The 12675-nt window shown below is 41.2% G+C and overlaps 1 protein-coding gene across 2 annotated transcripts; it reads left to right on the top strand.

Moving 5' to 3' along the window:
• Window positions 1-2594: 2594 nt before the first annotated feature.
• On the top strand, window positions 2595-11591 carry LOC145714579 (odorant-binding protein-like). Of its 2 annotated transcripts, none has more exons than XM_081794179.1 (7): window positions 2595-2907; window positions 3403-3539; window positions 6767-6837; window positions 9171-9272; window positions 10113-10219; window positions 10443-10483; window positions 11386-11591. In XM_081794179.1, exons 1-6 carry the CDS (start codon window positions 2662-2664, stop codon window positions 10476-10478), a joined length of 699 nt encoding a protein of 232 aa, XP_081650305.1. In that variant the 5' UTR covers window positions 2595-2661; the 3' UTR covers window positions 10479-10483; window positions 11386-11591. The 2 variants fall into 2 exon arrangements, with proteins under 2 accessions (XP_081650305.1, XP_081650304.1); XM_081794178.1 differs by having other exon boundaries at window positions 2596-2907; window positions 10113-10214; window positions 10438-10483.
• The last annotated feature ends 1084 nt before the right edge of the window (window positions 11592-12675 follow it).

Genomic DNA, 12675 nt, shown 5'->3' with positions numbered 1-12675 from the left:
TCCATTTTTCATGCAAGAGGCAACAATACGGGCTGATCTACAGAGGGAATACAGAACAGAGAAATGCAATAATGGGTCCAAAAGCAGGGGAAAAAAGAAATGAAAGAATCTGCTTCGAGAACCCAAACTGGCCTCTTTTCAAATAAAGGAAGCAAGAGGTCAGTTGAAGAAGCAGGAGTCTTGAGAGACTTTCATCAAAAGGTGAGGGAAGGTCAAAGCCCAAATGAGAATTACTCTGAAGTTATGATTCTCTCTAGCATAGACTTCTGAGTCCATGCTATGTGTAATTAATTACACTCATCTGGCGAGGAAGTCCTTCACCACAATTGTTTTTGTTGCCTTTTGTGGGAGAATAGAAAGTACCTTCAAAGTAAATAAAAAAGAATTTGTGAAATCCAGACAGACAGACTGTGACCGGTCCTGTGCCCAGAGCCAAACCACATCTCTGGAGAAAGGAAAGACCTCCCAAGAATAATGAAGACCACATGGTTTCTGTGAAAAATAAAGTGAGCCAATCATTTTAACCTGTCACCATTTAAAAATATTTTTAATGTTTATTTTTGAGACAGAGAGAGACAGAGAGAGACAGAGAGTGAGCGAGCACAAGCAGGGGAGGCGCAGAGAGAGAGGAAACACAGAATCGGAAGCAGGTTCTAGGCTCTGAGCTGTCAACACAGAGCCCGACACGGGGCTCGAACTCGTGAACCATGTGTGAGATCATGACCTGAACCAAAGTCAGACACTCAATCGACTGAGCCACCCAGGTGCCCAAACCTGTCACCATTTTAAATGCCTATAAAAAATGTTAGGGAAACTACAAACAGAGGAAATTCATTGTTTTCTTTCTCCTTGATTTCCCTGAAGGTCCTCAGTCATTTGTAGGAATGGTCTCTTGACACCTTCCAAGAAGCTTCCTTGAGACTTGAACTCTCTTGCCCTATTGAGTTGTTAGCCACGGAGAAAAGAACGTCTCCCGTGAACTCACATGGCTCAGCCGCAGGCTGTAGGAGCCAGTGGCAAACTGAGCCGAATCGCCTAAGTCAAATCAATATCAAATCCCAACTCCTGGAAAACATGAGTTTTCCAGGGCTGCTGTACAAACAAACAATAAACAAAACAAACACAGTGGCTTAAAACAACACAAATGTGTTATCTCACAGATCCAGAGGCCAGAAGTCTGAGATGGGATTTGGGCAGCCGGGGCTCTCCATGCAGCCTCTGGAGGAGGCTCTCTTTCATTCTTTTCCTCTAGCCTGTGGAAGGTCGCTGGTTTGGGGCAGCATAACCCTGTTTTCTCCATGTATGCCCAAATTTCCCTTTTGATAAGGACACCAGCCTTACTGGATTAGTCCCTCACGATCTCCTCTTAATTAAGTATGTTTTCAGTGACCCTATTTTGAAAGTACACTTGAGATTCTGGAGGTTTGGATTTCAACACATGATTTTCGATGGGGGACACTTTTAATGAAGGGTTATTGCAACAGACTGGGTTTTAGACCATATTAGCCCTGCTCTTATCAAATTTCAAAAGATACCCATATATTCTTGACATTCCGGTCTATTCTTATCCCATAGACCATTTACTCTTTCCATTTCATAACCGACAAAAAGTGAGCAAAAGGGTCGTAAGGTTGACTGTTCTTGCTTTATTTATTTGTTTGTTTGTTTGCTTCCTTATTTATTTAGGCAAGGACTTCACACCCAGTGTGGACTCCAACGCGGGGCTTGAACTCACAACCCTGACATCAAGACCTGACCTGCGATCAAGCATCAGACACTTAACCAACTGAGCTACCAAGGCACCTCTGTTACTGTTTAATTTTATTGGCCTGTAAAGATGACTGGAAAGTTCATTTAATATTGAAGAAGTTGACCATGGTAACAGCTTCCTAAAAGACTGTTATTTTGTCGACTGATTCACTGTTTTTTTTTTTAAGTTTTTAATAAAAACTTAAAACCTGTTTTCTCCAAGCAGAACACTCCCCTACGAGCTTTCCATCAGTACAAAATTGTATGATTTCACCATCAACTCACAGGGTCACTCAGGACACTCTAAACCTTTGTCCCCAAAAAACCTCCAAAGTAGTGTACCGTCCAGCTCGTTCACCCACTTCAGAGTCTGGGAAATAAAGGAAGACCTAATGGTTCCACACATTTGGTCTGTGCCTTGGGCATTTATATTTATGAGTGGGCATAACTCAATGCCCACACATAAATCTTTCTGTCTCTCAACAAGGAAAAGGGTACAGTTTGCTGGGGAAAGAAGGTGATTTCCTTGAAACTCATCTGAGAGAAAGGGAAGGACAGGTTTGTTCCCCGCACTCCCCCCCTCCAAGAATGAGTGAATGAGTCTCAGTGTGACATGAGATATGCAGGCTTGATCCAAAATACCCTGTAGGCAAGCCTACCTTCTGAATGTCCTTTGGAGGGGTTGATGGAGGAAATGACTAACATGCCTGAGGTCTGAGAGATGTTTGGGATACATTGCTGCCAACAGGATGTTTACTTTCAGCATTGTACAATGGTTTCTTGTGAAAAATGACAAGTAGATAAACATTGCCACATTCACAGATGTTTACTATATAAAGAGGTCAAGATTCTCACCAGCAGGTAATTGATTCTGAGCTTCCTCCAGAGGAGAAACCAAGAGGTGTCAGAAAGATGAAGATTCTACTCTTACTTCTTGGAGTCGTTCTGGTTTGTGGCGGCCGCCTACCTTTACCGGACGGCCGCCTACCTTTACCGGACGGCCACCTACCATTACCAGACGGCCACCTACGTTTACCGGACGGCCGCCTACCATTATCGGACGGCCGCCAACCTCTACCAGACGGCCGCCTACCTCTACCGGATGGCCGCCTACCTTTACCGGACAGCCGCCCACCTTTACAAGACAACCTTGCAGAGGTACCAGAAAAAGGCTGACCTGACGTGGACATCTTCATGTGTGTGTCTCTGTGTGTGTGTGTGTGTGTGTGTGTGTGTCTTTTGGGGGGTTTTCTACGTATATCCAAATTTATGTGCATCTAAGCCTAGCCGTGCACCTGGAAACTCGGAATCCTTCTGTTCATCACCTCCTTACACATTTCTTTTGTACATGTCTGCTCTGGTCTATTAACTGGCTGCTTCCCCCGTACTTATAAAACAGAAGGTGCGTCAGCCAAAGAGCTGTTGGGTTTGAGCTCTTGCATTTGATAAGAACGAGTGTGCTATTTCAGGACTGTGTGAATTTTTAGTTCTGCTGCAGACTTGGGTTTCTCAGTATTTTATAAATCTTGCTTTTGTTCCTTAAAGTTAGATAGCTCACTGCTGATGCAAAAGAGGAGGGAAACCCATGCTGGATGATGTTGGAGGCCATCAAAAGAATTGGACCAACGTTTCTGATGGAAACTTTGCTTTTAGCTTTCAGGAGAATGGAACACGCTTTTGGTCGCAGCCACCAACTCTGACAAGATAAGCAACGACCCATTCCCCGGTTATATGCGCAAAGCTGATGTGGACATAACAAATGGCACAGTCGTCTTCAAGTTTTCTGTCATGTAAGAATAGCACAGAATGAAATGGCCTGATCTGATGACCCTGAGAGGGCATCTGAGTTGCATGTTTGCAGTGAAATACCTCGGTGATGTTGAAAAGTGAGACTCTGAGTTCTTAAGAAATTCAGTACACCCTTCTTGCTTTAATGAGATGATTCTCAGGGACCTCCTGTGACCATAGGGTTCCCGACACTGGCCTCAATCATTCTCTACCCTGAAGAACTCCCAAGTAGCAATGTTTACTCATTATTAAATTCACCAAAGCCTTTGCTGCTTCAAATATTATTTATAAGATGCTCACTTTTCTGCAGGCATTTTATTAAGAACTCAAGAGTAACAGACGATGAAGACACTTTTTTAGTTCCATTGTTCAAACCAGAGCCAGATACAGATCTATAGAGTAATAATATCATGCATGAAATTCTTTACTAAGAGGAAAGATGCGGTGGAAAGAGGGCACCAGAAAATGACAAATGATCGCATAGTTGAAGCGTATTGCCAAATCGAAAACACCAGCAATCACACATGCTGATGAATTCACCTGGAACTAACAATGATTTCCACGCCAACATTTGACTTCCAGTAGACGACTCCTAGGATAACAAAATGAAGCAGGAGGTATCCCTGAAATCACAGGAATATAGGGCATCTGAAAGCACCAAATCATGCAAACAGATCCATGGCCTGTAAGATTAAAACATCTATTTACACTGCAGGTGGGAAGTATCATGCTAATTTCTATCTTTCTGAGTTTGGATGGAGCTGCTTGGGGGAACTGATGATAGCTTATGATAGTTCAGAAAGTTCTCAGTATAAAGAAATGAGAAAACTTGCAAGGGGTGGTGACAGGGGATTATAAGTAACCGAATGAAGTCTGTTTCTGAAGACCTAATTTCTAAAGCTATAGGTCGAATGCAAGAATCTTTCAGTCTCCACTGCTCACACACACATAAACACAGGCACATACTTTGAAGAATGAGAAATAAAAAGAGACTGACATGAAGGAAAAGAAAGGGTTATGTTTGGAGAGAGTGGTTTATAAATATATAAATATAATTGTGTATTAAATTATATAACATGTTATATAATATGAAATCTTATACAATTATAATATGGAATAATATATAATAATAATATATGTATATGCCTGCAATATAGTGAGCATTCCATAAATAACACTCGAAGGCTCTACGAAGTCAGTAATGGATAAAACTGCAGTATATTATACACAATAATTATATAACATTGCATATATACATACTTTATATGTAGTATACACGTGATGTTATATAATTATGTAATTATGTATATAGATGTAATAGAGATGTAATGTAATACAATTATATAATTAATTATATAATTGATTGTATATAAAATATGTAATTGGTTATATGTTAGATACAATAATCATATAACATTGCATATATACATACATTATATGTAATATACATGTAACATTATATAATTGTGTGATTCTATAGATACATATATGTAATAGATATGTAATCTTATATAATTATATAATTGATTATATAACTGTATATAAAATACATAGTTGATTATATGTTATATACAATAATTATATAACATTGCATATATGCATACGTTGTATGTAATATACTTGTAACAGTATATAATTAGGTAATTACATACATACATATATGTAATAGATATGCAATGTTATATAATTACATAATTGATTGTATATAAAATATATAGCTGGTTATATGTTCTGTATAATATATAATCGATTGTACACATGTTATCAGATTACACACACATCCTATTCCAATAGATACACCTGTCGGTTTTCATTAACTTTTTAAAGAGCACCTTAGGGTCTTTTTCTCTCATTTTTCAAATTTCTGAGTCCTTCTGTGTTTGGTAGACTTTCCCTTTGGACGCCCACCCCGCAATCAGGTTTACTGAAACGCGAGGGACGTGGAGCGGTAGGTATCCATGTGAAGGCATAGTTCAGGGAACTTGGACCTATGTGTACCTCCCCTGCACCCTCAAGATTCACACATTTCCATCCCTCGCGTCACTGCCAATCAAAGTTCCTCGTGTATGTACCAATATGTGCGTTTCCCACTTCCTGGGTAACGTGTCCACTTTGTGGTTGTCTTCAACACCTTGCATACGAGCTGCTCTGCACTAATGTCTGTGCCGACACATATTTATTTGCGACTCTTCTCCCGTAGCCCAGAAGGGCTGCATCATGGCACACGAGCATATTTCACCACAGAAAGGGTCAAGCTGTTTTCGAAGTGACGGTGCCTTTTGCATTCTTGCCAGTAACGTATCAGATATTTAGCGGCAGCACATTCTTCCTAAACCTCGGTATTGACATCTTTTGATTTTATGCAGCCCGTGAAGGTGAGGTACCAGCTCACTGTGGTTTTAACCTGCATGTCTCTGATGAGTCATCGACCTGAGCACGGTTTCCTACACCCCTCTTGCATGTCGGGTCTGTTCAACCTTTTGCCCCATTTTAGTTGGTTTACTTCCTCTTTTACGATTTCTGCCGTATTCATTCTTCCTGTGTTTCCAAATATGCATTTTTTATCATATACACACACAGGAATGCACACTCTCACGTTATACATGTGACACGTATATAATTGTTTCTAATACACATGTAGTTTCCATCCAGCACATCCACGCATCATGTGTATTTATGCATTTGCTCGTGTGTGTATGTATGTATGTGCGGGTGCACACATATGTGACTTGATGTCTAATTTTCTGAGTAGTGTTTTTATACAAGGTTATGGCTCTGATTAAATTGAGCCCATCATTTTTCCCCCTTTTCTGGGGGGTGCTTTTTGTCTATTATATTATGTAAGAAATCTTTGCCCACATTGTGAGAACCGCCAAGGACCGTCTTGACGGCTCTTCTTCTCTTTTTCCAGAAAATCTTTAAGGCAAGGGAATGTTCTGTTTGCCTTCTTTTCTAATAATTCAGATTTCTTCATGTTTAAGTGCCTTTAAATATGACTTGTTTTACAGTCACTCTTTAGAACTACCTGATTCCACGTGTGGACAAAGACATTTTTGGCAGGTGACCTTTGATGGTGGAAAACCTATTTCTTCTCTTTCAAATGGCACGTTGTTTACAGGCACTGAAATGATGCCTCATTCAGATTCTTGTGCAGTTGAGACAAAGAGAATGTTAATTGTGGTTCAAAGTTTGTTTTCATCGACTCACTCGAAGACATTTTGTTTTTAAGGACGAACGGACTGTGCACAGAAAAGTCTGCCGTGGGAACCATTGGGCGTGACAAGTTTATCAATATTGGTTGTAAGTACAAGTATTTTACTGAGATATTAAGGTCAAAATCTTAGTCTCCACTTCTTTCTGGAACTCTAGTCTGCCTGAATTCTAGTTCAACTAATCATTGGAAATGTGACCAGGCACACTCCCCTAAATTATCTATCCAAGCACTTTACCTTGTCGTGCACAGTTAAGTCATAGGACATCGGTGGCCCCTTCCAATTTTGAGTATTATTAAATCATTGATAAGTGCTCAGGATGTTTATTTCATAAAGTTCTTGAGTATATGAGAATGTTTCAAGATAATTTAAATGGCCTTAGGAACTAAATATAATAGGTCTATCCTCAGTTTACATATCAATCTCATTTTGCTTTAAGAGAATACTTTTTTAAACATCATCTTAAAACATCTTACTGCATTCCATTCTTGGGAGATTAACCTACAATCCAAGGAAATCGGAGTGATTTTAATCGCCAGGCACATTTGTTCGTAACCTCAGCTTCTGTTAAAAGCAATGGGGATGTCGGCTAACACTTAGATTCTAAACTCTTCCTAATTACCCTAAACAACACTCCAAATTTTAAATGGCCTAATGTCTAAATATCTGATTAAAATTGTGATGTGTAAGTCTGTGGTTACAGCCCTCATCTAAGATAAGAAACAGCACAACGACTTGGCAAAAAGTAAAATATATGCAAACAAAGTGAATTATAGGCCTGGCATTCGACCCTACGCATATTCCTCAGTAACTTATGTTCCCAGTAGATCTTTTAAGTTATGTTTTCACTCTTTTTAGCTTTACATTATTTTTTCCTTTGCCTGAGCCATCAACGTCCTCTATCATCTTTTTTTTAATGTTCTCCCTTTTGGTAACCCCTTCTAACTTAGATTTGGACAACTTGAGAAGGGAGAATGAGCTGCACTTACTCTAACAGCTCTTTGGGAACTAGGAATTGTAACCTACCCAGCTCTGTTCTGGAGAAAGTGAGGTGTCACACTGACAAGCAGAATACCAGCAGTGGCCTTGAAACCATCCCAGAGGCTCAGAAGACAGATTTAACTTCATTGCTTCCATAACCTGCACTATCTCTATAAACTTATTTAGTGAGATTTTCTGCAAAGCCCTTCACTTAAAAAAATTTTTTAATGTTTATTTATCTGAGAGAGGGAGAGAGAGAGAGAGCGAGAGAGCGCTGAGCACGAGCAGGGGAGGGACACAGAGAGAGGGAGACACAAAATTCGAAGCAGGCTCCAGGCTCTGAGCTGTCAACACAGAGCCTGACGTGGGGCTTGAACTCATGAGCTGTGAGATCATGACCTGAGCAGAAGTTAGATGCTCAATTGAATGAGCCATCCAAGCATCCCTACAAAGCCCTTCTTTATAACATTATCATTAAAACATTTGGTTACTAAGAATCTGAAGAGATGTATAAACTCTTATTTAAATTGTTCCAAAGTAACCTAAGACTCATGGACCTAAGAGCAGGCCTGTGCAAGATTTAGGTCCATGCCACTTTGACTCTGAAGTTGTTTCAGCTGCCACTTGGTCTCTGGCTGGGGCTGACTAAGGCTATTTGAATGGGAAACACAAAGTGGCATAGTTTCAAATAAAATCCTCATGAGTGGTTCCAATAAGGCATTGTGTACGTTGAGAGCAGAAGAGAGAACGGATATTAGAAGGTTTGGTGATGACGCTAGGTTGGTCAATGCTTATTCGTTTTCTTGTATATGTGCCAGGGTAGATGGGCAGAGCCAGAGTGGAAGGTGCCCCTGCAGGCGGGATCTGAACGTGTGTATCCTCACAAGTAAAACCGTATTAATAAAAATGCACATGTTCGTGGCAGCCAGAAATTTGTTGGGTAATACACCTAGATTAAGGGGGCGGACGCAAATGGCTCAGAAGATCGCCCAGTGTAGGATAGGCACTCAGCACACAGTCATGCAGGGTTTTAAAGGGCAACTGAATTTTGGTCTTAAAGAGAAATCATCTCCAATGCCGGGATAAGGCAAATAGAAAGAGATTTTAAACTTGTATTGATAATATGCCATATAACAAGTCGTGTTGTTCAAAAAAAGTTGCCTCCACTGGAACACGTGTTTCAGAAAACACTTTAGTAAGACTGGAAGGGGTGAAATGTTTAATTTTGGAAGAATGGGGCGATAAGGAAAAGTTCCTTACGGGCCTTGTCTCCGTGTCATAAGCAATGTTAGCATTTGCTGCGTCATCGGAGGGACCAATATGAGAATGTTTTTACCAATATGCTAATAGGCCATGGTAGAGCCAATCTCCAATACATTCACTAAGGCAAGGCTACAGTTTATATACATTTTACATATATATTTTTTGTCTCACTCACAGATACGAATCAGAATATTTTAAATATTTTTTCTGCCAATTCACATTCTATCATAATCAACATGAACACCAGAAGAAACACCGCACAAGCGTTTGTATTGCTTGGTACGTATATCTTCCTGACGATGGTCATGGCCGTGTAATATTTCCACTGTCAGCATTCTCAGTGTGAAAATCAGTAGAGGTTGGAGGTACCAGATCGTAAGACATTTAAGAATAATTCCCATTTGTGCAAAAAAAAATTAGTTTGATTAGAAATTATCTGCTAACAAGTCAACTCATTTCAAGCCACGGCTATCTTCGGGTTGACCCCAATTCCTTCATTTTATGACAATTTTTCAAATAGACTCTTCAGCCTCAGAGCAGAAACTTCAAAACAACAAAAAACCTTCCTCCTGTTTAATCCTTTCAATGCACTATTGTGAACATCAACGATTTCCACCCCCAGGGGCTTGAGAGGAGTGTTTCAGCTCTGAGATACTAGGTTTCAAGTTGGAAAAAGGCATTTGAAAACTCTGGTTTTCATAAAAAAGGAAGCTGTCTCCCATTACCGTGTGACAGGGCTATGGTTGGGAAGGTGAGAACCGTGCTTGCATTTTCTTTGGGCCCAGACCAGGGGTGCATGTCAGAGCCAGAGTCTGAGGTGTAGGCAGAGATGGGGTAGGCTGGATATTCTTGATGGATTAGGCCCCCAATTCATGGATTTCCTGCTGTTTTCCTGGAGTCCCGCTGCTGATGCTGGGCACTGCATGGGATACACAGGGGGAAAGCAGTGAACGGCTCCTACCCACTTAGGTCAGGCAGCTGACACTGGGACAAAGTCAGTGGCAACTGTTGGAGACTGAGTTAAAGACTTGATTTCCCCATTCATTCTCCTCGTTCTGCATGCAAAAATTCTTACAGGTTCTAATGGGCAATTTCTGCTTTATGCACGGTGATTTTCAGGCAGAAGACTTCATCCTGATGACAACGACTTTGCAAAGTTCAGGGAGTTGATGAGAGAAAACAATATTCCCGAAGAAAATCTTATAGATATGAGCAAAACTGGTAATGTGACTATATATATATATATTTTTTTTTCCTGAACATATCTCTCACCTGATCTGTAAATATGCTATCTGGAAAAAAAAACTGATTCGTTTTACATTTTCTCTTCCATGAATTATCTTTCATAAAATCCATTATTTAAAAGAAGAAATCCTTACAAATATTGGGAAATGGCCATGATGGGTTGCTCCTTTATTCACCTTTTGTATTTGTCTTTCCCCAGAGAAGTGTCCTAAAAATGAGAGGGGCACCAACCCGTCCTGAACACTGTAAGTAAGAATGACGTGTTATCAGTGCTGCTATGTCAACTCGGTAATTATGTCACTAGAGAGCTTTTTTATGTTACATGAGGTTACTTTTTTTACCCCAAGATTGCAAACCAGTTGAGGTGATTAATGCTAAAAAGCAGTTTGGGGGATAAAGCATTATTTCACAAGAATCATGCCAGTGACAGCCATTCAGAGAGAAGCAGGAAAGCCAGATGCTGGTGGGGATGACAGGAAAAATGAGTTTTCCAGTCAGTTCTGACTTGAGGGCTGTCCGAATGCGTCACCACTCCATGTCCACTCTTCCCGCTCCTCCCGTGTTTAATTTTGCGTAATTGCAACAGCCACCTCAGGGGCCCTCCTACCACGCCAATGACACAAGCGTTCAATGTGCATTTTCTGGCAGAACGTGATTTCCTTAAAGTGTGATTGTTAAACCTTTAAAGTAATACGAGCCTCAAATTACGATTGTGCTCTAGGCTAACACATGCCATTTGTCACTGTTGTTGGGAAGAAAGGGGCGAAAGAAAGGTCAAACAGAAATATTAGCTTTCATGCTGAATATAATGTCCTGAGGCCAGAGAGCTTTTGCAATCAGAAGACCAGAGTGTAAGTCCATCAAAGATCCTGTAAAATCATGTTTGATGTGCCATCCCCATGAACATTCATTCTGAAATCATGAAAGTGTTGGAAGGGGTCCTGATTATGAAAAGTCCCATCACACACACATCCCTGAAAAAATTCCAGTGGGTCCCCCCCATATCGTGGGGATGGAGAGTATGATGTTCCCTGTGGGATTGGTGCACTGGGTCAACTAAACGTCCTCCGAACCCTTGATGTTGTACTTCCTGAGGCTCATACAGTCCACTCAACTCAACCTCCTCCCCTGTTTTATGCACCTGTAGCTGCATCCCTCAGAACCAGGAACACGGTCTTCCCCATGGAATCAGGATCAACAGCATGAAGCGTATGTTCCTTCTTTCTGCCTCACATCATTTTCTCGATTCATAAACATGTTCGCCTTTCCCATCTCGTCTCTGTCCATCACCATTCAGGTCCTGTTTGGTGTCACAGGATTTCTGAATGATGAAATAAATTGATTACACATGTATCCTGTACCTGTGTGTCTGTGCACATATGCATGTATCCTAAGCCTGTGTGTTTAATTTTAAAAACACCTAAATATCCACTTTACATACAACTACCCAGGAAAGCATGGCTGGCATAGGATCAACATCCCATCAGAGACAATTCAGATTAGGCTTAAAGAGAAAAGCCACAGAGGTGTCTAAATGAGAGGGAGAAAAAGGTCTAAACCATCAGCGGAAGGGACGATGGGTATTTTTACTATAATGGTCAAGAAAAACGTCCCAAGGAAGCATCTTATCTACCACAAGGACAGAAGTGTGCACACCTCACTGAGATTTATACACAGACAGTCTACAATGCCTCGAGTCATAATTGAGGGGAAGTGCCTACCATCACAGCACCATTACCCATGAAACTGAGGAGAAGGGCTGCTATTTCCTTACAGTAGGATCACAGTCATTACAGATGGGGCATCACGGTCATCCAAGATGGGGCAGCAGCTGAGACATGGTCAACCCAGAGGGTCATGGTGTCAGTGTAGCGCTTGGACAAACCATCAGATGGTGAGCTCAGTTGGGAAGCTGTGAACACAGTACGCAAGATCTAGAGCGTGCCATCCCATTAAGTTTCAAACAGCAGTAGACACGGGAACTTCTAGGGAATGGCCATTCCCATCGTAACAGGCAGAGCACATGGATCCGCTAGCCATGATACACAGGTGTTCACCATCTAAGAGATCAGCACTCAGGATGCCCCACTTACTCCAATGGCCGGGCCAAAGTTCAGAGATCCCGTCCACACCTCAGGAAAATAAAATGAGCTTCAACCAGGATTTAATAGAATAAATACAGTACATTCGGGCTTAAAGAGATATGTGCAATACCAAATTCTTATTATGAATTAAGAATGGGCATGGAGAGGCTCGCCCATGGAGACATTCACTGATGGAGATGCTCCCTAGTGGAGGTGCTCCCTTGTAGAGATGCTTACTCATGGAGACATTCATCCGTGGAGATGTTCACCCATGGAGAAGCTCGCCCACGGAGAGGCTCGCCCTTGGAGACATTCACTCCTGGAGAGGCTCAGCCATGGAGAGGCTCAGCCAT

This window comes from Panthera onca, chromosome X (assembly GCF_046562875.1).
Source record: "Panthera onca isolate mPanOnc1 chromosome X, mPanOnc1 haplotype 2, whole genome shotgun sequence".
In the NCBI taxonomy this organism is placed as follows: Eukaryota; Metazoa; Chordata; class Mammalia; order Carnivora; family Felidae; genus Panthera; species Panthera onca.
This window is presented reverse-complemented; position numbering and strand designations above follow the sequence as displayed.

Bases quoted from the DNA above. Each gene is read 5' to 3' on its own strand.
- LOC145714579 (XM_081794179.1), top strand. From the start codon at position 2,662: ATGAAGATTCTACTCTTACTTCTTGGAGTCGTTCTGGTTTGTGGCGGC. The intron at 3,540-6,766 runs GTAAGAATAGCA...TTTGTTTTTAAG, and splicing joins GTCTTCAAGTTTTCTGTCAT to GACGAACGGACTGTGCACAG. The intron at 10,220-10,442 runs GTGACTATATAT...TCCCCAGAGAAG, and splicing joins ATATGAGCAAAACTGGTAAT to TGTCCTAAAAATGAGAGGGG.